This window comes from Pituophis catenifer, unplaced genomic scaffold (assembly GCF_029215685.1).
Source record: "Pituophis catenifer annectens isolate HBS135680 unplaced genomic scaffold, rPitCat1.0.hap2 SCAF_2, whole genome shotgun sequence".
Lineage (NCBI taxonomy): Eukaryota > Metazoa > Chordata > Lepidosauria > Squamata > Colubridae > Pituophis > Pituophis catenifer.
Window position 1 is genome coordinate 272930729 of NW_027256882.1, and position 26955 is coordinate 272957683.

Here is a 26955-nt window from a genome sequence, read left to right on the forward strand (position 1 = left end):
GTGAGAATTGAATTTGCAGTAATTGCAGGCAGCTGCAGCTAAGTGCTACTTTAACAACAGTTTAGTCCGCTGCGCCACCAAGGCTCCTTTCGTTGCTACTTCATAACTGTAATTTTGCTACTGTTATGAATCGTAATGTAAATATCTTGATATGTAGGATGTATTTTCATTGTTACAAATTGAACATAATTAAAGCATAGTGATTAATCACAAAAACAATATGTAATTATATATTGTGAAATATTTCTAATTACAAATAAATGAAATTTTGTCTTGAAGCATGGTGTAGCATGGATAACAGTTTTAATACAACAACAGTAAACTACATTGGTACATTTTGCAACAGTATGCGTAAAAAGCCAATGTCAGTGCGAAGGTTGAGATTGCTTCTTTCTCACCAGATCAGAAATTCTCGGGGCAGTCTTTGCAAGAGCACAACGAAGATCCTCTTCCACAACAAGTCTACTTCTGTATTTAGACTTGATAACCAACAAGCTGCAAAACCCTATTTCACAAAGATATGTTGTTGGAAATTGAAGAAGAAGGCGCAACAGTCTCAGACAGAACAGGATATGACTGCAAACACTTGATCCAGAATTTTGTAACTGGCATTGTAGAGAATTCAGTTCTTGCTGCATCATTGTTAATAAGTTCAATGAACTCCTCTTGTGCTGTCTCAGGAACATCTTCAACTTTGACTGTGAATGGGCTTCTGGCAAGCGCAAATGGGGTGGAAAATACAATGAAATTTCATCTGCAAGCATGTGCAAGTGTTCTTTCACAGAAATTATCATCATAATCTTTTTGTCTGGTTCAATATCATGTTCCTCAAAGAAAGCAGATAAGGTAGGCAACATGTAAATTTTATTTTCATCCAATTTTTTTTGCCAAAGCTGAAGTTTTATTTGGAATGATCGGATCTTTTCAGACAAATCGAGGCATGTTGCATCTGGTCCTTGCAATGATAAATTTAACTCATTCAAGATGGCAAAGATATCAACCAAGTAAGCTATTTTCTGCAGTTCACTTTTATCGCTGAAAAGTGCTTCGAACTGCGGTCTTGCTTTCTGATTAAAAAACATTTTGAGTTCATCACGAAGCTCAAAAACACGTTTTAAAACTTTTCCTCTCGACAACCATCTCACTTCAGTGTGAAATAGCAGAGCATTGTTCAGCGCATCCAACTCGTTGCACAGTTGCGAAAACAGTCGACTGTTTAAAGAGCTCGCCTTTACAAAATTGACAGAACTTATGACACTTTTCATTACCTCTTGTAACTCTTGTGGCAGCGTCTTCGTTGCTAATATTTGCCAATGAATCATACAGTGAGTTCTGATGACTTTTGGTGATTCATTCAGTACCAAACGTTGAAATCCAGATCGACATCCTAGCATAGCTGGAGCACCATCTGTGCAAACACCACAAACATTTTCCCAAGAGATCTTATGCTCTTTCAGAAATGAACCAACTGTGTCAAATACATCAAGTGCAGATGCTGTTGTTTCAAGAGGTTTGCAAAAAAGAAACTCATCTTTAAAGTTGCCATCATTAATATACCTCACGTAAACCAGTAACTGTGAACAGTTTGCAACGTCGGTAGATTCATCAAGCTGGATACTAAATATTGGAAGTGGAGCAGATTTAATTTCCTGGATTACCTGATCAAGAATATCAGCAGACATGTCATCTATTCTTCTGCGGACAGTGTTGTTAGGAGGAAATTGCACTTAACAAATTCATCTCCGATCATAACTCTAACTATGGCTTTGGCCACTGGCAACAATAAATCCTCAGCAATGGTGTGAGGTTTCATAGCTCTGGCGATTCTGAGTGCCACCAAATATGAAACTTCAACAGCTGCTACGTTTTGATTGTAGTACTTGCCACCAGTGTCAAGTCTAGCTTTCTTGAGTCCATCAGCTTTGCTTCTAAAATAGTTGATATCCTTGCCAGCAAAGCTTGGATGCTTGCTATAAAAATGGCGTTTTATTTTGTTCGGCTTCATAGATTCGGCTGATAGAACTTCACAACAAATAACACATTGCGGTTTCTCAATTCCTGCTATAATTATTGAGGTAAACCCATACTGTAAAAAATCCTCACTATATTTTCTTTTCTTAACTTTCTTAATTGTCATGGGATGGTTTGCTAATGAAAATAATATATAACAATAGCTTTAATAATGCAAAAGATGATACATGGCATAGTTCTTCCCTAACTTGCACATGACTGTTAGAGCCAGGAGAGATCATGGATTGAGTAAAATATGGTGAAACTCACTTATTTATTTATTTATTTATTATTTATTATTCGAATTTCTATACCGCCCTTCTCCTTTCGGACTCAGGGCGGTGAACAGCCAAAATAAAAACATTTATACATAAATACGATTAAAAAAAAACTTAACAATGCTCTTGCTTAGCAACCAAAATTTTGGGCTCAATTCTGGTCATAAATTATTATTATTATTATTATTATTATTATTATTATTATTATTATTATTATTATTATTATTATTATTATTATTTCTATACCGCCCTTCTCCCAAAGGACTCAGGGCAGTGTACAGCCTATTAAAAGCACAAGACAAACATCAATTAAAATTATTTAAAATTATTAAATAATTCGGCTCAATTTAAAACCCCAAAAATTTAAAACACCCAATTTAAAATTATTATGTTGATAGCCCGGCCTGGCGGAACAACAGGGTCTTGAGTGTACAGCGAAATTCCCGGAGGTCAGAGATCTTACGCACTTCTGGGAGCAGTTCATTCCACAGGGCTGGGGCTCCCACAGAGAAGGCCCTCCCCCTGGGTGTCGCCAGCCGACATAACTTGGCCGATGGCATCCTGAGGAGACCCTCTCTGTGGGAGCGGACTGGACGGTGGGAGGCTATTGGTGGGAGAAGTCGGTCTCGAAGGTACCCGGGTCCTATGCCATGGAGCGCTTTAAAGGTGGTGACCAACACCTTGAATCGCACCCGGAAGACCATTGGGAGCCAGTGCAGCTCGCGCAGGAGGGGTGTCACGTGGGCACGAGTTGCGCCCATAACCACCCGCGCGGCCGCATTCTGAACCAGTTGGACCAGAAATCAAGGACTTTCTCTCCCTTCCTCTCCCTTTCACTCTCTCTGTTTTTTTTTTGTCTCTTTTTCTTTCATTCATTCTTTCTTCTCTCTCTCCCTTCCTCTTTCCCTCTTTCTCTCTCTCTCTCTCTCTCTCTTCCTTTCCTTCTTTCTCTCCACAGATTCCACAGGGAATCCCTGAAGTCATTCACCCAAACTTTTTCTGTGGAGCTCTTGCAGCTGCAGGCCTCAGCGGCGGCGGCAGCAGCAGCGGAGTGTCCCGGATCTCCCCAGGACTTTTCCTGCACTAGAATCTATTCTAGTGTGTAGCGTGCGCACACACACGCACGCAACCTCTCTCCGCTAAAGTGGGAGGCACCGTGTTGCACGCTGGGATACACAGCCCTCCAGCAGAGGCGGAGGGTGAAGGTGAGTGAAGACGTGGGGATGGGGGCGAGAGAGGGCTTAGGCGACCCCTGTGAAAGGGCCCTTCGACCCCCAAAGGGGTCGCGACCCACAGGTTGAGAACCGCTGGTATAAACAATTGGACCTGTAGAGAGCAGTGTTTCTCAACCTTGGTAGCTTGAAGATGGGTGGACTTCAACTCCCAGAATCCCCCAGCCAGCAACGCTGGCTGGGGGATTCTGGGAGTTGAAGTCCACCCATCTTCAAGCTACCAAGGTTGAGAAACACTGCCCCAGACGGTGCTTCCAAGCATTGCATCCCCTGACAAGCATGGAGTTGCCCTTTGCTTTATTCAAAACGCACAAGCTGATTTCCCGGGGATGCGCAAGGTTCCATACAAAATCCTAGTACACCTCCAAACCCTTCAACCTTGGGGGAATAATCCCATAACCTTTCTCATCCAGGAAGGACTAGCAGTGAGAAGCACCTACCTTTCAAAGAAACCGGTAACTCAAGAGAAAGCCGAAGCCGCCGCAAATCCGAAAAAAATCCTCCCCTTCTGGGTCCCTCCCAAACTCCGCCTTCCCTAAAGAGGCGCTTTAGTCCGTTTGAATCCCGGCCTCCTCCTCCTCTTTAGCGCCGCCCTTTGAGTCTTTTGCCCCCCGCGCTCTTTGGTTGGTTTCCCGGCTCTTCGTAACCCGAGGAAAGAGGACTTTAGTGGAGTGATTCTGCCCTAAACGAGGTAACGTTGTTTATGACTGGGTTTCCCCGTTTGCACCAGAGGAAGATTAACTAGCGCTGCGTTGCTTCCCGCGGCTGAGTAGACAAGGAGTTAAAGGCTCTCGTCTGGGCGGATTGCTGGAGAAGAAATCCTCAGTTTTTAGTTACTTCTCCCTCCTCTGGTGTCGTCCGAACGTGTTGCGCGAGAGGTCCAGGCAAAACGAACTTCTTTCTAGCTTGTAAGAGCTAATGTACGATTAGCCTTTTTCCTTGAAAATCATTGCACCGTTTTATTTTGGGGGGGGTTTACCACGCCTGGCCTCGTGTTTGCCATCTTTTAGCTTTCTTTTTTTGTAATTGATTTTATGGGTTAACGTCTTTGTTGTAAGCCCGCACCCCCCCCCCCCACAGAGTCGTTGAGAGTTGGGTGGCAGGTAATTTTAATAAATTATTATTCCCTGATCACAACAATGTGATGTCACAGCTGCTAGCTCTTTATCCACAAGAACTCATTCACAAGAATGTAGGATATCTATTGACGTAGTATATCTGTGAATCCCAGCAATCCATATCCTTTGGCGATTGCCAGATGGAAATTTTGTCAAATGTGCGTATTTTCTAAGTGCCCTCCAAGATTTTTTTGATATGGTACCCAGTGTCCCAGTAACCACTGGGACCAAGTTATTATGGTTCATTGCACAGGCAGGCAAATATTTAGACAGGATTTAGCATTTTATCTACCTATCAAGCTCTTCCCAAGGACTTGAGATAGGCAGATGCTGTTTGGTGGTGTTACAGGCATCATTGCAGGATGTAAGCTGTTCCAAGTAAATTATTAATAAAATAGTTTAATTAAGTGGGTATATCTGCAAATCTAGGCAGGGGTTTATTGAGCATGTGAAATAACTTTTTATTCCCTGGTGATCCAATTTTTGAAGGAAATTGTATTAGAACAGATTCCGTAGTAGTCAAATTCTGATCAAAATAGTTGTGTGTGTAGATATCCTAGCCATTTACTTTTATTTCCAAATAAATATCTTAGGAAGGCCTTCTGTCTTTTATCCGTCAGTTCAACTGCTGAGGAGCCCCACAAAAGTATAGGCTCTTATTTCTGGTGTTGCTCCACAATCTTAATTATAAAAGTAGTAAAAATATAGTCAGAGGGGGCTCCTGTTGATATCATGGATACACCCAAGCCTGAACTTCAACTTTTGCATAAATTCAACAATAAGAGGAATGAATGCTTTTAGAAAGCAAGAAGAAGAAACACCGCAATGCCTTGAAAGCCATTCTTTTCACCTAATATCATGGTGAAAAGGATATGGAATCTTTAACTTTTTTCGACTAAGAGCAGCAACAAGTAGATGGAGCCAGATTTTTTTTAAAAAGAATGAATCTAGGATAAAAACAAACTGATTTAATATAATAAATTAATCACAATGCATGTTCATATATAGCAGTAACAATCTGACACCTGCTTTGGGGATGTACTCAACCATTTGGGGTCTGTATAGGGCTTGAGATTGTGCAGCCTGCTGAGGACTTTTGTAGAGTTCATAATGCTGAACAAAAGTATAGTACACTTTTGTAGTACACATTTGTACATAGTCCTTACTTACCTACCACAATTTTTTCAGCAATTCTATTGCTAAGAGACAGTTGTGAAGCGAAACATGACATGACTATGCCTGACTTACGCCATAAATTCATCAGTTTCAGCCACAGTTGTTAACTGAATCACCCACGTTTGTTATGTGGTCATGTTGCAAATCACATGACCACAATTTTCTGCTAGTTTCCCATTGAGTTTGATTATGAGAAGCCAGCTGAGAAAGTTGCAAATAGTGATCGCAGAGCACTGGGACTAAATGCAAACCTATTGCAAGGTACCCAAATTGCAATTGCGTGATCAAGGGAATGCTGTGGTGACTTTAAGGATTGGTCATAAATCTCTTTTTTCTACACCATTGTAATTTTTTTTTTTAATTTGATTTATATGCCGCCCTTCTCCGGAGACTCAGGGCGGCTTACAATGCGTTAAGCAATAGCCTTCATACTTTGAACAGTCACTGAGCATATAGTCGGTAAGTGAAGGCTACCTGTAACATTACTGATACCATTCCTTATCCACACCTATACGCTAAATAATCAGTTGTGATTCCTTTCACAGATTCACTTTGTAAAAACACTTTATGTGTTTTTAATTGTTGTGATGGGGTCGGAAAGTCTCATGATCCTTTATGAAGATAATTCAGTGGAAGTCCACTATGAAGATGGTTCCAGATTGCTCCTTTCTCCGTGTGGATCAGAGTACTTATTTGAAAAGGCCATTCCGCCCTCTGCTCACCCAATACAGCCACCGGAAAGAGTTCGTCAGAGGACACCATTTGCTATTAGTCTCTATCGGGTAAGTGAAACCTTCGTTCTCTAAGCAAGAGAAAAAGACCTGGGATAATAGGATTGGAGTAGAAAATATTTTGCTTAAAGTCTAAAGAAAAGGGCTGAGCAAAAATTTGGCAATTCTGAAAAGTCAGCAAAGAAGGCAAATTCATCACTGACATACCAGCAGACTACGGCTCTATTTAAACCAATTCTTTCTATCATCAATCCCAGTGATCATCATATAAGTGCTACTATAACCAAACATAAACATAACTTTAAAAAAAAAAAAATCATTCACAAAGAGGGTAGTACAGGTAGTCCTTGACTTACGACCACAATTGAACCCAAAATTTATGTTGTTAAGTGAGATATTTGTTACGTGAGCTTTGCCCCATTTTACGATCTTCCTTGCCACAGGTGTTAAGTGAATCCCTGCAGTTGATAAATTAGTAATCCAGTTGTTAAGTGAATCTGTCTTCCCCGTTGTCTTTGCTTGTCAGAAGGTTGGAAAAGGTGATCATATGACTTTGGGACACAGCAAATGTCATAAGTATGAACCAGTTGCCAAGCATCTGAATTTTGATCACATGACCATGGAGATGCTGCAAAGGTTGTAACTGAAAAATGGTCATAAGTCACTTTTTTTCAGTGCTGTTGTAACTTTGAACGGTCACTAAATGAACCGTTGTAAATTGAGGACTACCTGTATGAGGAAGCTTAAAAGATATTCAGTGAAGACAATGTTGAGCCTTCAAAACAAATCAATTAAAGAGTTACACATTTTGAATTCGGGAGAAGGGTGGCATATAAATTACATACATACATACATACATACATACATACATACATACATACATACATACATTAAAATAAAATAAAATAAAATAATAAAATAAAATAAAATAATAAAATAAAATAAAATAAAATAAAATAAAATAAAATAAAATAAAATAAAATAAAATAAACAGTAGCATCCCAAAGTGTAAAATGTTCTTGTAGGTTGTATTGGTTCCAGTTTTAAAATTGTGAGATTTTTTGGATCAAACTTGTGATCATTATACAGTCCTATACATGTCCTAATTCTACGCAGCCCATAAGTGTCTAGCTACATCTGTTTTACAAGAACAGAAAACTGGACTAAGGAATTCTTTGGGCTGATCCACTTAGATTAGGATTCCTCATGGGAAGAATGATATTGGTGAACAAATCTCCCTTGAAAGCTTGCAACTGTAGCTTTGTGTGGTACAGACCTGGATGCCAGTAAATTACCTGTGCGAAGATAGAGTAGATGGATTTTGCTTACTTTCCATTACAAGTTAAAATCTCCTTTTTCTTCTTTTAAAATCAGAAATTATGCTGGATGACATTTTAAAAGAACTTCTTGTATAGCAATAATGCTAAGGAGTAAGAATTAAGTGATTTTGCCAATATATAAAATCAAATTTTATTTCCTTTTTTTTTTTTTTTTTTTAGGAACAACTCTTGCGGGCAATAGATTTCCGAAATCAGTACTCTGAGCGACCCTATTTACCTTCAGACATTATACCTCCAGAAAGGAAAAATGTAAGTTTTGAGTACGTGTTTGGAAACAAACATGGATTCCAATGAAATATTTGATTGGCTAATTTTATGTGTTATCTTATTGGATGAATTGAATTGAATTGAACAGAACAGAACAGAACAGAATAGAATTCTTTATTGGCCAAGTGTGATTGGATACACAAGGAATTTGTCTTGGTGCATATGCTCTCAGTGTACATAAAAGAAAAGATACATTCATCAAGAATCATAAAGTACAACACTTAACTATAGTCATAGGGACATAAAGTACAACAATTAACTATAGTCATAGGGAACAAATAAGTAAATAGACAATAACATAGTTATACTGATTCATTTGGAAGTACAGATAAAAAAGAAATTAGTACACATCTGTGTTTGCACAATACGCTGTCCTCGTGTCATAGTTCATTGCTGATAAATCAGGAAACCCATAATCCCAGATGGGTTAAGAGTTTCCATCTTTTGCTCTACAGACGCGCTGCCAATTTCCTCCAATCATGCTTAATGTTTGTGTTGGGATTTGTTTGAAGTTCATTATCCAATAGTGACTTTCCAATTGAGCAGATCAGCCTTGAGTATTGCATTCAGTCACTTTGGGAAATATGCTTTGATTGGGTTTGCTACTAAGTTTTATAGTGTGACGCTTTCCATGTGAGCCCCTGTAGTTCACCACCTCACTTTTTACTGGAGGACTAAGTGGGGATTGACCTCTATACCAGGTTCTCAGGCTTGTTCAAAACAGGTAATAAAGGAAAATCGTCTTGACTCTAAAAGTTATCCCAGATCTGACAGAGTCACTCACTCTGCTGAACTCTTTACTGACTTGGTTATACATTTGGTTGTTTGGTTGCAATAGCACTTAGACTTATATACCGCTTCACAGTGCTTTACAGCCCTCTCTAAGTGGTTTACAGAGTCAGCGTATTACCCCCAACAATCTGGGTGCTCATTTTACAGACCTCGGAAGGATGGAAGACTGAGTCAATATTGAGCCTGGTGAGATTCGATCTGCCAAATTGCAGGCAGACGGCAGGCAGCAGTAGTAGCCTGCAGTACTGCATTCTAACCACTGCGCACCGTGGGTTTTATATATCTTTATATCTTTTATATATATATAAAATAAATAATTAATCATTCTTACTGACAAGTAATCCTAAAATCCATAATGAAGCAGTTCTATATGTTCTTAAGAATATTTGATAAAACATGGTTTTTATTTTAAGGTGTTACTAGGTTCTGAAATGTATACATTCCCATAATTGGAATCTGATTTACATAATTTCTTTATAAATAATTACATCAAGAAAACTGATCCATTCCTATTTTCCATATTTAAAAATTTCAGCTATACTTCTATTAATGAATCATTTTTATCTGTAGAGGGAAGAGAGAATGGTCTTGAGGGACAAAAAGAGTTGTTATCGAGGCCATGGTCAAATAAAAAAGGCCTGAGTACAAGGCAAGAATGTAACATGTCTGAGACAGATGCCTTCCTAGTTCACAAGAAGATAAAGGAAAGGAGTGGAGAAGCCCTTTCAAGATTCTGTTACTCTAACTGTAATAAATGTTGTATTGGCCTATGTGACATGGGTTTCCTAGTCAAATCCTAATTCCTGTATTGAAGGTCTGATACCATCTTATTGCAGCTAGAAGAAGTGCATTAGGTTTAAGTCCCTTATCACAAATACCTCCTAAATTATATAAAAATTAATTTTGTAATATTATCATTTTTTTGTTATCCATAATAATCCTTGAAAATTCCTGGAAATTATCTTTGTTTGGATAAACTGTAATGTTTGCAAGCTACATCTCTTAGTTCCATTATCTACTCTGTTCCACTTATATTTATTTTTTTCTACAATCTTATACCTCCTGAGATAGCATTCCAAATTCCATAGGATAGTGAATTTCCTTCTCTAAAATTGAAATTGTTGACCTCCAAAGAGGGAAGCTGCGACTTGAGATTCCCATTGCACTTCTATACCACCTTGGTAGCTGGCAGTTTCTAAGACCAGAAGATTCATCCCAGAAAAAAAATAAAAGAGAAAGAGTTGTGATGGAATTTGCATGTTTAAATGTTTGGTTTTCCTTTCATGAAACAGAAGATAACAAAGAGCAAGTTATCCTGACTGCTTCTAACATAATGACCCTTAACTCTGTCTTAAGAAACCCATTTTGTCATAGTCTGCGACCAAATACCTTTTCCAAACAAAATCAAACTGGTAACATGGTTCCTTCTTATATTACCCAGTTTCCCATTTTCCTAGAATATTCCTCACCATCAGTTTTTCTTTTCTTTTCCAAGCAGATAATCCTACTTCCACATTAATTCCTGGATTTACTGTCAGAACCAAGGTGCTTTACGTTCATGTTGAAATCCCTACACCTATCAACAGTCTTATAGGCAGTCTTGCACCTTGGTAGCTGGCAGTTTCTAAGACCAGAAGATTCATCCCAGAAAAAAAATAAAAGAGAAAGAGTTGTGATGGAATTTGCATTACGCCAGGATAAGTGGGGTTAGATATGGTCCCCTGTTCTTTTGCTCAGTTCAGAAAAAATACCCCGAGTTAATCTACCATATTTTTCGGAGTATAAAACGCACTTTTTTCCCCCTAAAAGAGGGTGAAAATTTGGGTGCGTCTTATACACCGAATGTAGCCCCGCCTTTTGCCTCTGCCTCACAGCAATTTGCCTCCTAACAGCAACAGCCTGTTTCAGTTTCAGCTTCAGCACAGTCTGATTAGCACAAGCAGCTGATTGTCGGTTGGATCAGCCTCCCGACCATCAGCTGTTTCAGGCTGCAGGGATTGCCATTGCCAATTGCCACCTCCACGCGCCCCTTTTTCAGCCTCCGCTGTTTGCTGCAAGGAGTCAAATTGCTAGGAGGCAGAGGCAGATTTTTTTTTCTTGTTTTCCTCCCCCAAAAAGGTACAGTAGGTGTGTCTTATAGTCTGGAGTATCTTATACTCTGAAAAATACGGTAAATTTATTCTTTCCTATTAGCCAAAGGATATGAACAGAGAAATACAAGCCTTTCTTTATCTCTTTTTTTTTTATATCTGCTGTTGGCAGGGCTTTGGGAAAGCCTAATCAGAACTTTCAAACTCAATCTCTTCTGCAGGTTATTTTCACGGATGTCACTGAAGCCAAATGGCCTGGCCTTCATAGGGCTAGTGAGGAAATGCATCTGCTAAATGGCAATGTGAAACTCACATCTTTAGATGGACATGCTTCTCTTTTTTTACCAGAGCTTCAGCAAGAATTTACGGTGGAGTTTTTATGCAGAGTAAGCGAGGGGCTGACAATCCCACCATCGTTTTCAAAGAGGAGCTCCTGTAAGTCAGCCCAAGCAAGTTATGAAAGTTCCAGCCAAAGTTCTGACTTAAAAACTTGTTCAAGGCTGCTAGGGATAAAAATGAAGGACAATGTAGTTAGAGAAAATTGTGCACAAGAGAACAATTCAAGTGCTGTGCAAAAAGAAGATAAGATATCTCAGTCTTCCCAGAAGAGTTTATTTGAATACTGTAGGGTTATACAGCATATATCAGTGTCATCCTGCCCTGAAGAATGGAGGTACCCTTTGTCATTAGCATTAAGAATCTATCAGTCACATAGTAGAAATGAAGTTGGCTCTAATGGAAAGAATGAAGACGATAGCCTAAGCCTGGATCTTGCTAATGAATGCAGAATGGCTGACACAGTTACATGTCTACCTTCAGCTTTACCTCTCAGTTGTCATGCTCCATTTCTACACAGGTAAACTAGTTTTATTCATTATTATTATTATTATTATTATTATTATTATTATTATTATTTATTGAATTTCTATACCGCCCTTCTCCCAAAGGACTCAGGGTGGTGAACAGAATAAGATTTCGTGTCTGTGTGTCTCTCTGTGTGTGTGTGTGTGTGTGTGTGTGTGTGTGTATATATATATATATATATATATATATATATATATATATATATATATATATATTAATAAATAGTAAATAATAAATTGAGTCAACTTAGTGTATCTGCTAAGACCATGGCATAGAATTTAGATGTTTATGCTAGCCCTGCTTGTTGAAACAGAAAGGTCTTCAGGGCATGTCGGAAAGTGTGAAGATTTGGGATTATTCGTATTCCAGGGGGTATTTTGTTCCAAAGAGTAGGTGCCCCCACAGAGAAGGCTCTCTCCCTTGGAACTACTAGACGACATTGTTTTAATGATGGTACTATGAGTAGGCCTACTCTGTGAGAGCATATTGGTTGGTGGGAGGTTATCGGTTGCAGCAGGTGGTCTCGTAAGATTAAAATGTCTGTGTCCTTTATTTCAGTTTTTTTAAAAACTGCTTTTTAAATAGCTAAAAATCTGTTTAAAATCATACCAACATCCATACCAATCAGTGGTGGGATTCAAAAAATTTTACTACCGGTTCTGTGAGTGTGGCTTGGTGGGCATGGCAGGGGAAGGATACTGTGAAATCTCCATTCCCACCCCACTCCAGGGGAAGGTTACTGCAAAATTCCCATTTCCTCCGGATCAGCTGCGACTCGGGTGGCAGAAAATAGATGGGGGCGGGGCCAGTCAGAGGTGGTATTTACCAGTTCTCCGAACTACTCAAAATTTCCGCTACCGGTTCTCCAGAACTGGTCAGAACCTGCTGAATACTACCTCTGATACCAATGCAGATAATGGGAGTAATTTTCTCCAAGTATCATCAAAATTCAAATCATAATTAATACTCTTCTATTTACATTTTTTCTATCTTTAAAGGTCTAAGTCGTCTAAACATTAGAGCTTTCATAATCTCTGGTCAACAGTGTATAAATACCACTGTATTGAAATATGCTTTATGTAAGTCTAATAAAAATATAATAGTTTTTTTAAAAAACATTGTTGATTTGATCCACAGGTGGACCTTCACTGATATTTTTGAACAAAAACAGGAGGAGGATGGATATCACTCATACTCACAACCTATCAAAGTACTTTGGAGCAAGGGTATTATTTACAGGTATGCGCATGTGTGTTTATGAAAGGAGCTTTAAAGACTAATAAATGTGTATTCTTACTTAATGGTAAGAACACTGAAGAATTTACAAAATAATAATTATAGATTTTTAATGAGCATCGGTGTGCCAGTATAATGAGCAGGCAGTCCTTATTTACCAACCACTCATTGAGCAACTGTTTGAAGTTATGATGGCACTGAACAAGTGCTACTTAGGTTGAATCCTGACATTGCAGTTCCCCCATGGCCATGTGCTCATGATTCAGTCGCTTGGCAACCAGCTTGCGCTTACACGGTTGTAGCATCCCATGGTCACATGATCAGTATTTGCAACCTGCCCTGCTGGCTTCCCACAAGCAAAGCTAATGGAGGAAACCAGCAGAGAAGGTCACAAGTTGTTCTGGTAACACCTCCCGCACACAAACACCTCAGGCCTTCCTGCACAGCATATCCTCCTTCCCTTCCCCCTGCTCGAACAGACCTGCTCCCGCCTTCCTTCAGCTGCCATATCACATCACCCCCTACTCCACTTACACCATGTTCCTTAACCCTGGTTTTTTGTAATACTTTAATTTATTAATTGTTCAAGAGAATGGAAAAACTTGCTTAACCTTTTGATATTTCTTTAATTTCAGTATTTAATTACAGATTGTAATTCTTTCTTCCATGGATCAATAAGACTATGAGTGTTTTTTTAAAAAATCTGAATGGGGTTCTGTTAGCCTTCTTCCAGAATCGGATCTGAATTTGTCTACAATTAATCTATGTAACCTATTGAGATAATAAAAACATAGTGGAGCTAATGACCCATACTTTCTATTAGGTTTTCTCTTGGACTTAGAAGCATAGAAATCTATCCTGGTGATGGATCAGTCTTTAAATCAGAAGGTTTCTTTTTGGGGAAATACTTCACCCGTTATTGTATTAACCCACAAACCAAACAGGTAAGTAACAGCAAGTAAAACTTTTCTTGAATATTTTATAATAGCTGTTTTTCAAGAACGCTGTAAAACTAACCCATTTAAAATGAGGATTGTGATAGATTAAGAACCATGGCTAACAAATTAGCGAGGGAAGGAGAGGTACTCTGGGTGTGGGTGTGGGTGTGTACACAGTACTCTTTTCTTGCCCCTTTGCAGGTAACAACAAAGCCGAGACTGTATAGACTATTAGTGCATCTAGTAATTTTTTACTTGTTTGTTCATATACTGTATGTCCAATTCTTTGTACCTAGGGTTCTTACAATTATTTAAATCAGATGTGAGATTTTTGATGTCTAGACCTGCAACCATGGTTTAAATGTTTGGTTTTCCTTTCATGAAACAGAAGATAACAAAGAGCAAGTTATCCTGACTGCTTCTAACATAATGACCCTTAACTCTGTCTTAAGAAACCCATTTTGTCATAGTCTGCGACCAAATACCTTTTCCAAACAAAATCAAACTGGTAACATGGTTCCTTCTTATATTACCCAATTTCCCATTTTCCTAGAATATTCCCCACCATCAGTTTTTCTTTTCTTTTCCAAGCAGATAATCCTACTTCCACATTAATTCCTGGATTTACTGTCAGAACCAAGGTGCTTTATGTTCATGTTGAAATCCCTACACCTATCAACAGTCTTATAGGCAGTCTTGCACTTTTAGTTTTTATTTTTGACAGAGCTGCATCAGACCTACAATTATCTGTGGCATATGTCACAAAAACAAGAGATTAGAGCAATTTTTTTTTTTAATTTGATTTATATGCCGCCCTTCTCCGGAGACTCAGGGCGGCTTACAATGCATTAAGCAATAGCCTTCATACTTTTGTATATTTATATAAAGTTAGCTTATTGCCCCCATAAACTAGGTCCTCAATTTACCTACCTTAGAAAGGATGGAAGGCTGAGTCAACCTTGAGCCTGGCAAGATTCGATCTTACTTTAATTGCAGACAGCTGGTGTTAAATTACAGAGGTCTGTCTGTTGAGCTATCCAGGCTCCTGACGTCATTGGACGTCATTTAACACCAAAGGAACAAATTGCTTTAAACAGTATAATGAACAACTGTTGATTTGGCGTCCAATAGTTTAATGATCTGTTGTACTTACTTTGTTGGTTAGCGCTTTTGTAAATAGTTATTTTTTTTTCCTATTACATTCATCGTTTAGATAGAAGAAACTATGTATTCTGTAAGCAGTCTACCACCAGATGTCCCTGGGAGTCTCTACTCTGTAGGGACAATAATAACACAGTCAGTAAGGTGAGGCACTTTGCTTTCTTTTAAATATTTGTTCATTTGTTTAGATTAAAGTAAAGGTAAAGGTTCCCCTCGTACATATGTGCTAGTCGTTCCCAACTCTAGGGGGCAGTGCTCATCTCCGTTTCAAAGCCAAAGAGCCAGCGCTGTCCAAGGACGTCTCCGTGGTCATGTGGCCGGCATGACTAAACGCCAAAGGCGCATGGAACACTGTTACCTTCCCACTAAAGATGGGTCCCTATTTTTCTACTTGTATTTTTTACGTGCTTTCGAACTGCTAGGTTGGCAGAAGCTAGGACAAGTAACGGGAGCTCACCCCGTTACGTGGCACTAAGGATTCGAATCGCTGAACTGGCGAGCTTTCGATCAACAAGCTCAGTGTCTTAGCCACTGAGCCACCGCGTCCCTTTATTTAGATTATACCATTCAGTTTTCAAGGTAATTTGGAATAACGTTTAGTCACTTTCAGTAACATTGACAAAAGGACAACAGTTAATGAAAACTGTTCAAAGTACCAAAATCCATGAACCTAGATTAATTCTGGGCATGCTGTGACAGTCGTAAGTGCAAAAACTGGTCATAAGTCACTTTTTTCAGTGTCATTGTAACTGAACAGTCATTAAATGAATGCTTGCTGGCCAAGGACTACCTCTATATGAATGCTATATAAAATAAATCTACCTTGATTCTAAAGAAAAATAGCTAGGAATTTAAAATTTTTGCTAAGCTTTACTGCAAATCATCAAGCAATTATGCGTTAGACCCCTCTCCCTACTGCTCATTCTAGCATAAGGCACTGGGCATAAAATGGTAGTTATAATTTTTTTCCAAACATTTTTATTTCATCAGATATTTAACAATACAATCAAGAAGAAAACCAGAAAAAAATGGAAAACTAAAAATAAATAGGGTAGAGGGTTAGAAGCATTATAACAGTAATTATTTTTTCAAAGTAACATCATTAGTTAGTGAGCTAACATGTAGTAAAATATCCTGTGTTAATTTAGAACTTCAAAACATTATTAAAATTAAGTTAATATGTAATAATTAACAGCAATGAACAGTATGAGTAATACATTTAAATCAGTGGTGAAATCCACATTTTTTTACTACCGGTTCTGTGGGCGTGGCTTGGTGGGCATGGTATTGCTTGGTGGGCGTGGCAGGGGAAGGATACTGCAAAATCTCCATTCCCTCCACACTCCAGGGGAAGGATACTACAAAATCCCCATTCCCTCCCACTCCTGGGGGAAGGATATTGCAAAATCTCCATTCCCACCCCACTCTGGGGCCAGCCAGAGGTGGTATTTGCCGGTTCTCTAACTACTCAAAATTTCTGCTACCGGTTCTCCGAACTGCTCAAAATTTCCGCTACTGGTTCTCCAGAACCTGTCAGAACCTGCCTGATTTCACCCCTGATTTAAATGTTTTAAAAGGCTTGCAATTTAAAGTGAAATTTGAATCTCTCTTTTTTATTTTTCTAATTAGAGTTTTTCAACATGATCTTGAGAATATGCTTTCCTTGACACATAATTGTAATGTTTGCTGCTGGAAGTTGGTAGGTATGAATGTGATAATCAAATACTAGCATAAGTTAATACAAGTAAAATGTATCTTATTTGATTTCACTTGTTTTTTAATAGTCTTCTGATACAGGTGGAAGAGAAGTGTTACCACTCCCTGTGGCTGAAACATTTGTTCCTAATGTAGGAAGATTCTTTGCGTATTCAGATAAGAAGATATATGCTGTATTTTGTGATGGGATAGTCCTGAATATGGAGTGGGATTTCAGTTCTCACTCTGGAAGATCACAGGTGAGCAATGTTGTTGTTAGTCGCAAAGTTGTGTCCGACCCATTGTGATCCCATGGACAACGTTCCTCCAGGCCTTCCTGTCCTCTACCATCCCCCAGAGTCCATTTAAGATCAATCCGACTGCTTCAGTGACTCCATCCAGCCACCTCATTCTCTGCCGTCCCCTTCTTCTTTTGCCCTCAATCATTCTCAGCATTAGGCTCTTCTCCAGGGAGTCCTTCCTTCTCATTGGGTGGCCAAAGTATTTGAGTTTCATCTTCAGGATCTGACCTTCTAAAGAGCAGTCAGGTGAGCAATAGGTAAAGTTATTTATTTCATATTTAAAGAAATACCAAGAAGGATCATTGGATAAATCGAATCAGATCAGAATAAGTGCCCAAGTTCCCATCCTATAAACAATCCTTGGCAACTTTTAAGATTGGCTATTTAACATATGGCCTTGTAAAACAGTGTTTCTCGACCTTGGCAACTTTAAGATGCATGGACCTGGAGGAAGGGGCGAGGGGGGGGACGGACACATTAAAATGTCCAATGCCTGTCCTGTGTTCAACACTGCCCAGAATAGACTTTTTACATAAGATTAGATTAACAGAGTTGGAAGGAGCCTTGTAGGTCATCTAGTCCAATCCCCCGCCCAAGCAGGAGACCCTTCACCACTTCTGACATGTGGCAGTCCAATCTCTTCTTGAAAGCCTCCAGTGATGATTTTATTTTATGTTCTATTTATACGCGCATGCATGTGGCAGGAACACTGTAAATAGGGAAAAAATAGTTTTAATGGAAGATTAGCATTAAATCCCTCCCATGCTTATAGCATGTCGGGCAGCAAGCATTTTCAGTCTTGAGCAAGTAGTTCAGTGTCTTCCATGTGATGTTTAGAGTCTTTAAGTCTTCCATCTTGCAGAAGATCCAGAAAGCTACCTGTTCCCCCAGTTTAGAAATAGACTAGGAAATCAACATGACCTAGAATAAATTACAGTGGACAGGGAGAGTAGACATTCTTTCCTATTTTATTTTTTGTTCTTTTGTCCAAGAATCCTCAAGAGAACAATGCAGGTTGGTGTAAACTGACTTGTCCTGAAGGAGCACAACAGCTGTTCCAGATTGATCATCCTGGGCCCTATGAGAGGTACTTGTGGAGAATTTTCGGAGACTTAAACTTCTCTAAAACCAAGATGGTGGAAGTTGTTTTACAAATTACTTTTTAAAATATGGTAGATATTAAAAGTAGTTGTATAGTTGTTGATAGTTTTTCAAAAATTACATTTTTTTTCTCCAGAATTCTTTGTGTTATGTTACATAACTATTAAGATTTGTGCAATCCTTAAGTTAGCAGATAATCACAGAAAAAATTATTATATGCAGCGGTACAAGGAATATGTCCTTCTACTGTTGCCAAAATAGTTTCCACGATTAAACACTCATGTCCCTCCTATCTCTTATGTCACCATCACTTTCATGCAGCCCTCATCCATTCTGCTGATAAGCCCATAGAAGTTACTGACTTTCCTGCATTTTTGTTCTGCTCTTTATTTTTTATTAGTTTTTACTAACTTAATTGATGTTCATAAGATGCTCCACATTTGCCATGAGTCCTTAAAAGCTGTTTCCCATTTACACCAGATGTAACAAAACCTTTTTCTTTAATGCAGATATATCACAACAGTGGTGGAATGGTGCAAAAGCCTGAACAAGGACAGAGAGACATATACTAATACAAAAGAATCCATTCAACAACAAAGCTGGTATTCTTAACTAAAACAACCCTGAATATTCTCAAATCTGCAGTGATGCTTTATAAAAGCCATCCATTGGATTTATTAAGGGTCTTTTTTCCATTTTAATTAAAAGTACAGTTTGTTCTGCAAATTAGTAGCAAAACATCATTCACTTTCCAGTAATTCCTATTTTTTTTAGAAGTATATTAAATGGAAGCAATGAAACAAACTTTTAGTGTTCACTTTCTAGAGGGACATTCTATTCTACTAGATTTTACTAATATTACACTGTTCATTTTAATTAGGTTTTTCTTTTTTTCTCATAGGTCAATTGCGGCTGAGCTTGAAAAAATAAGACGATTCAATTGTATCCTTTTCTACACCTTTTCAATCCTCACAACACTTCTTAAAATAGATAATTCTTGGTTTGATGCATCCAATAATTGCCCTATTGGGAACTCTAATTCAGTTTTCCAGTCAAAGCAGCAATAAATAGCTAGGAACAATAACATCCATATGGTACAGACTTTCTTGTGACAATGTTTGTTATGCCATACTTATCATTAACTATGGATATGAATTATTTAATGAAATATTCCAAATTCTAAATTGTGATGTGCGTGTTTAGTTGTGTTCCAAGTTCACAGAGACACAGTCAAAGGGAAGTTTTTGTAAAATTTTATATACATATATATTGGCATTGCAGAATACGATACAGTGAAAAGCAACTCAACAAGTTCCTTCTAATTTGAGTAACAGAAGAGAGAAGTGGCTGTATTTAGTATCTTGTTTCTCCTTAACTACATACTACAGTTTTAGTCGACAACAGCAATATTCCAAGTCGGATTTCAACTGTGGGAAGAAATTTGTCATCTGACCTAGATACAGAAAGTGTATCAAAAGAAGTGTTTTTGGCAGAAGATGTCAATATCAAGAACATAACTGAGTCTCTGGAAAAAACTTCAAAAGTTATAAATGATATTGACTCTCTTCTGGCTTCTTCCACAAAGCGTGGAGTCAAAAATATTTCAAGGGAGGTTGTCCGTCTTTAATCTGACTGAAAAAGCAATGGTCCCTAGCTTCACAGATGATTATATAAAATTTATATAAATTATGACAAATCATAATTTATTTTTTTTAAGATTAAATATTAAATTAGAAAGAAATGTGAAATGTGGCTTCACCGAGATACCCAAATAAAATTTCCCACATATGGACATCTAACGCTGTGGACTTGTTTTTTTATATAGTTTTCTCAATATTGTTCAAAGTCCACAAAAAGGCCTAATCAAGACAATATGTTCTAATCAAATTGGCACAGTACTTTATTGCTTGATAAGTAAATTGCAGTCATGTCTGTTGTGGGGTTTTTTTAATGTCTTTTCTGTATCAGAGTTGTTTCTTTGGTGATGCCAAGCAGATTGGAAAGTGAGTCTTCTACATTTAAAAGCAAACCTTGAATGAGGCTGCGTTTTAGCTTTAAGCCATTTACTCACCTGTTTGTTTGTTTATTCATCAAATTTCTATACCCGTGATGGCAAACCTATGGCACAGGTGCCACAGCTGGCACATAGAGCCCTCTCTGTGGGCACATGAGCCATCACCTAGCTCAGCTCTACCGCGCATGCTTGCCTCCCGCCGGCCAGCTGATTTTCAGGATGCGCTGGGGGTGGGCCACGTGGGAGATAGGGAGGTGGGCAGGGGGTCATGCGCGAGGGGTGCAGTGCCCCCCCAGGCCCATTTTTCGGCCCAGGAGGCTGCAGGGAGGCCTGCTAGGCCCAAAATGAGGCAGGGGGTCACATGCGCATGCGTGGCGGGACATGGGGAGTCGGGGTCATGCATGCATGTGCAAGGGGGGCACATTGCATTATGGGCACAGCACGAGCTTTCGGTACACGACAAGAAAAAGGTTAGCCATCACTGTTCTATACTGTTCATATCACTTAAGTGACTGGGTGGTTTACAAATAAAAACCATGAAAAGTGACATAATTAAAAACAGTACTAAAGACATAGTTAAGAGTTACAGAAATTAAAAAAGTGAAATAAGATTAAAAACTAGAGGGAGCACTCTCCAGCCACTAACCATCCCCAAACTTGCATGTCACTCTTAGACCCCCATGTCAGGTCTTTTTGGAAGGCCAGGAGAGCGGGAGCCTGCCTCCCCTCTGGGGACAAGATGTTACATAGGGCAGCGTCAACAACAGAGGAGAGACTTTTCCTTTAGCCAATGAGACCCACCACATAACCTCCCTGCTTGGTCAGGTGAGATGAGTCGAAATAGGGGGAAAGTATTTGTTGGTAGTTACAAGAAACACACAGATTTTATTTTATATTAGGAAACATCCTTAGGATATAAGCATTTCAATGAGTGTTATATTTAGACTTAATAGGTTGGTGGGCTTTTTTCTTAAATAAACTCCTGAACTATAAATTCCTGAACTATACATGTTTTAAATAAATATCGAAATAGGAGCAAAGCCTTATTTATGGCATGTGCCTTTATTAATATAGAACTCACTTTCCACTGTAAATTAGGTGAGATGGGTGAGGTGGAAAATGGATGGATAGATAGATAGATAGATAGATAGATAGATAGATAGATAGATAGAGAAAACCTATTGGGAAATTAGATTAAAATTAAATATAAAAAAGATCTAATTAATCATAACAGATACAAAAAGAAGTGATAATGAAAGTATTTAATTAGCTTCTGTTAGGATCAACATCAACATAAAAGAAATCAGCAGTCAAGAAATACCTCACAGACGATCACTCAGTACAGCAGCCATGAAGGCCTTAAGAGAAAATATTCAGATGCCAGAATATATCTAAACCTACAAAGGCAGAATTGTTTTGGAAATTGTTTTCTCTGTGACTATGGTAGCGAAACTTGGGCTTTGAAGAAGCAGAATAGGAAAATATAAAAGCTTTTGAACATGAACAACCAAAGAAACCATAAATTGGCAAAACAAACTGAACCCAAAGTTCTCATTGAAGACACAACTGACTACCCTCACATTATCCTACTTCAGACATCTGAAGACCTTGCTCTCTTGAGAAGTCTGTCATGCTGGCAAAGGTGAGAGGAAAGAGTAGAGGATGGCTAAGTAGATAGGTGCATGGTTGGAGTAGTTGAAACATGGGGAAAAGTGTATGTGGTTGCTAAAAGTCTTAATCAGTCAATCAGGTCCCAGACCATGGTGCATATTGTCTTTGTCAAATAGCCTCTGGTCTCAGATGGTACAACATGTTTTCTGGTGGATCTAAGCAGAGTCAGGCTGGATTAGTCCCTGGATGGAAGACCACAAGGAAATCCCAGGGTTGCAAGTTTGCCTTGAAAATAAAAGAAAAAAAACCCTTACATCCTGTTAGAAAGCTGTGCCAAACCCCTTCAATAACATTGCCAAGAAGAGTGCGTGAAAATTTCCATCTAATAATCTCGAATCTCTATATCTGGTTGTTTGTTTGTTTAAAGTCACTTTTTCATAAAATGAAAAACAAAGCCCAACAGACTTAACAGGACTCCCTTTTATTTCCCAGGCCTTTAAAAACACCACGTCTCCCACATATGACTGTAACTTGGTTGCTTGTATCCTTATGATTTATATTGTTTCCTAGTATGTTTTGATCGCTTACTTGTACCCTATGACTATCATTAAGTGTCATACCTTATAATTCTTGACGAATGTATCTTTTCTTTTTATGTACACTGAGAGCATATGCACCAAAGACAAATTCCTTGAGTGTCCAATCACATTTGGCCAATAAGGAATTCTATTCTATTCTATTCTATTCTATTCTATTCTATTCTATTCTACTCTACTCTACTCTACTCTACTCTACACTATTCTAATTCTATTCTCTCCTCTCCTCTCCTGTATTGCGTTGCGTTGCGTTGCGTTGTGTTGCATTATATTATATTATATTATATTATATTATATTATATTATATTATATTATATTATATTATATTATATTATATTATATTATATTATATTATATTATTATATTATTATGTATTACACTACATTACATTACATTACAATACATTTTCAGGTAGCCCCAACTTGCCGCACAGATGCTGATGCCAGCGGGTGGGGATGGGGAAACACCAACGATGGAGGGGGGGGGGGAGAAAAGGAGGTGGATGGGCGGGGTTTATTATCTCCGCAGCCCGGTGGCCGTCCCAGAATGCTCCGCGCGCGCGTGGCCGTTGCTGATGAATGGGCGCCTCGGCTCGGGCCGGTGGGAGGTGAGCGAAGCGGGGGCGGGCAGAGGGGGCCGCCGTGGGGGGAGGGGGAGGGGGTGGGCGTCAAAGAACGGGCCCTCAAAAAAAAAAAAATCCCCTGAAGAGCCGGGCAATCCGGAAGGGCTGGGGAAGAAGCAGGTGACATCGGAGGAGCGCCTCGTGAGCGAGAGGGATGCGAGGAGCACCGTCAATGTGGAGCTCGGCTCTTCCCTTCCCGTGGGTGACAGCGGGGTTGGTGGGGGGGGGGGGGTGTCCATGCCTTTTTTTTTTTTCCAGGCAGAAATTCCACAGGGGAAGTCAGCGTCAAGAGAGCGCAGAAAGACGGGCAGTGGTCAGCCATGGCTATGAAGTCTTCTCCCCCCCCCCACCGCCCCATGCCGCCTCCATCCCTGCATCTTCGGCACTTGGATAGTAGCCTGGCCCGGCTGAGCCTGCTGTGTGGACCCCGGCTGGGCCGTTCTGGCAGGCGAGGCCTGTGAGGAAAGGATGATTAAGGCTTTGTGGCGTTAATTGTTTATATCTTAGGGCAGGGGTCTTCAACCTTGGCAACTTGAAGCCTGGCGGACTTCAACTCCCAGAATTCCCCAGCCAGCTTTGCTGGCTGGGGAATTCTGGGAGTTGAAGTCCGCCAGGCTTCAAAGTTGCCAAGGTTGGAGACCCTTGTTTTAGGGGGAACATGGGAGCAGCAGCCAGCCGGCTTTCATGGATTCGGTTTAATCTCCGGGACTAAATCGTGGATGCAGCAAGGTGGAAAGGAGACAGGGATCTCCGGGGAGCTGGATTAAATTGGAAGGCTTTTTTTTGTTTTTGTTTTTGTAAAGGCAAAATTACTGCTTTACCCTTGAATGGTTCCCACAAAATCTACCTGGACAAATAATCATAAAGTCACAGGAGTCCAGCTTGGCTCAAAGAATGCAGTAAATTGACAGAATAATGAATCAGTGGAAGGACTGGCCTCCAGAAGTTGTGAATGCTCCAAGCTTTTTTTAAAGAAGAGATTGGACAACCAATTTATCTGAAATGGTATAGGCCTTTCCTGCCAGAGAAGAAAGTTGGACTAGAAGACCTCCGAGGTCCCTTCCCACGCTGTTATTTCTGTTATAAATATTTGCCCGGCAAATATTTCTTGGATTTCAATTCACAGCCAGCGTGGGAATGGGTGAGATGGGATATGCAACATCTGGAAGGTAGTAGGATGAGTGCTTCCAGCATAAGTGAAAGGATGTTTAATTCTGCTGTGGATTCCTACCTCACCTTCCCTCCTGTCAAATTTTAGATGATGGGCGTCATAAGTTCTCAAACTCATTACTTGTATTGTATAAAGCAGTGTTTTTCCAAACTTGACAGGTTTATGATATGTGGACTTCAACTCCCAGAATTGAAATCCACATAAGGGAATTGATATCTTAAAGTTTGAAAAGCACTGGCATAAAGTGTCATGTATGATGATTACTATGAAGTTAATCAATGGGTAAGAGTAACATTGAAGGAAAGGGAAGCTACCAACAGCAGAAATTGAGAAAAGTTAACATGTAACATGAACTGGAAAATAAATTTGGGGAGGTATTGTATATAGATAAAGACACTGATATAAACAGTCATGATGAAAGAGAATTACTTTTTAAATTTAAAAGCAATAAAACTATTGCATAGGAGTAGAAAAAATACAGATGTAAATTGATTTAGTGCGTAGAAATAAAGGGAGCAAAAAACAGGAATATGTCTTAAGTGGGATGTTAAAACAATAACAATAATAGGATTGGGTTTTAAGGTAGATCACAGACTATATATATATAGCAGTAATTATATAACTAAACACAATTAAGAGGAGAGGTAAAAAGGAAAATTGGAAAGAGTAGAATAGCCATACAAATAGTCCACACATTTGGGGGAGGGGGGGAGGAGTAAGTTTGCATGTAATTTTTTCTGGTTTCAGTCATAAAAAAATTCAGAATGCTATATTTTAAAGATGTTGATCCTTGCATACCATCCTGTAGATATTTATAGCTTCTATAATATCTCGGGTTTAGTCTATGCCACTGTTAGACAGCAACAGGTATCTAAAGTAGTTACAAAACTTTAAAAAAAAAATCAGCATAGCAGAATATCACAACTAGAAATATGAACATAAGTTGCAACTTTTATTATATTGTGAGTGATTGCTCTGTAGTAAAACATACCTTTTAGTTAGGCTGTTATCCTAACAGTTATCAGGTACGCTGTGTATTTGAAGTATAGTGTTAAGCTTACCTTGGGGATGTTCATTTGCCATAGTTCTTAAATTTATATGCATTATTTTTCTTTTTCCACTAAAACACAATTCTTTTGAAAGCTAGAACAGGCCAAACTATTATCAGAAGATTACAGTACTGAATTCACTATTGAATTGCATTTATAAAATTAAATTACTAAAGCAAGATATAATCTGGCCTACTTGAAAATCAAGACCAGGAAGCAAATATGTTAAAATTTTACTCTCAGATAAAAATACTTAATGCTACAGTCATAATAGCCACTGTTTAAACTATGACTATAAAGACAAAATCTCTATGAATAAATTTGTAAACTTGGCTTTTTAAATGTTTTATGTAATAGCTAGCAATTTAGTGTATCTATTTTATCTTACGAATTTATACAAAAATCACAATTATAAATAGCATAGAATTGATTGACTCTCAGTTGAGAATGCTATAAGATGAGGTGCAGGAAATCAGCTCTGAATAAGAAGTAACATATTAGATGGTACTGCTCTGTAATGCTGATTTTTAGAGTGTCATGTTTCCTGCTGTTGTTGTTTCCACTTAAATATAAAAATTTGTGTGACAATCTAAATCAGATTTAGTTCCATGATCTAAATGGATCTTTAATCACTTTTTTCTATGTAATATATCAGATTTCCTCACCAAAGCACAAACAAACCAGCCCTTCATTTTTAAATCTTTACTTTTGCTATATTCTCTAGACTTATAATTTTCTAATGATTGCCAAATGAACCCTCCAGAATGGCTGATGAAAATGGATATATCTTTTAGTCTATCTGTCAGAGAAGAGCAACTATAATTATTTTAATATAATCATCCGATGCTAATTGCAGGATAAAATCAAGTTTCAAAATCATTTCATCCTGAAATATAGTTTATACCCAGCATTCAGAAAGTATCATCCCATTTTGTGACAAGGACTGGGTAATGTGAATATTGACATTATAAACATGTTATAAAATTAACAAGCACATATTAAATATAATTCAATAACGATAGCTTAATTTTACTTTAATAATTATAATTATTGTTTCTTTTATAACTAGTCCTGTAATTCTGTTTAAGAATTGATCAGCGTACGTTGTGTTTATATGTTCCAAAGCATAATTGAAAAGTGCTTTTTTTTCTTCTTCTTAAGATAAATTTATCAAATATAAATGCTATTGTAAGTGTAAGTATATATAACCATATGTTCTTTTGCTAGAGAAGAAAGTTAAGACAAACAAACATTAAATATATTTAAAAGGGCTTAAGAGAGAAAAGTAGAATAAAAATGAGAAAAGATATAAAGGGGTTCTTGGTGCTCTCTGAGCTTGTTTTCTTGCAGACATTTCATTACCAACTTTTGAAAATAATATAATTGCCTACTTTGAAAATAGTGTAGTGATGTCAAAATGTGAAAAATGTTACAATCTGTGCATCCAGGGTACAGGGTTTTCTTTATATGGGACAGTGACCTAAAACTGTGTTTACAGAGATAATTAATTCACTGATTTCTCTTATGTTTTTGTTTAGTTAAGGAAGAAGAGTGTCAGAAT

The 26955-nt window shown here is 38.4% G+C and overlaps 2 protein-coding genes across 2 annotated transcripts; one reads left to right on the forward strand and one right to left on the reverse strand.

The window, feature by feature from the left end:
- Positions 1 to 365: 365 nt before the first annotated feature.
- Positions 366 to 2137, reverse strand: LOC139310402 (zinc finger BED domain-containing protein 5-like). Its single transcript, XM_070934559.1, is given in 4 exon segments — positions 366 to 555; positions 557 to 731; positions 734 to 1714; positions 1717 to 2137. Coding segments are annotated over 4 exon segments (1767 nt in total).
- Positions 2138 to 4131: 1994 nt separating this feature from the next.
- Positions 4132 to 20088, forward strand: CUNH5orf34 (chromosome unknown C5orf34 homolog). Its single transcript, XM_070935907.1, has 13 exons — positions 4132 to 4211; positions 6360 to 6596; positions 8045 to 8134; positions 11256 to 11890; positions 13036 to 13137; positions 13958 to 14078; positions 15286 to 15377; positions 16863 to 16932; positions 17018 to 17188; positions 18223 to 18317; positions 18841 to 18933; positions 19233 to 19273; positions 19720 to 20088. The coding sequence occupies exons 2-13, from the start codon at positions 6402 to 6404 to the stop codon at positions 19956 to 19958; spliced, it is 1944 nt and encodes a 647-aa protein (XP_070792008.1). The 5' UTR covers positions 4132 to 4211; positions 6360 to 6401; the 3' UTR covers positions 19959 to 20088.
- Positions 20089 to 26955: the final 6867 nt, after the last annotated feature.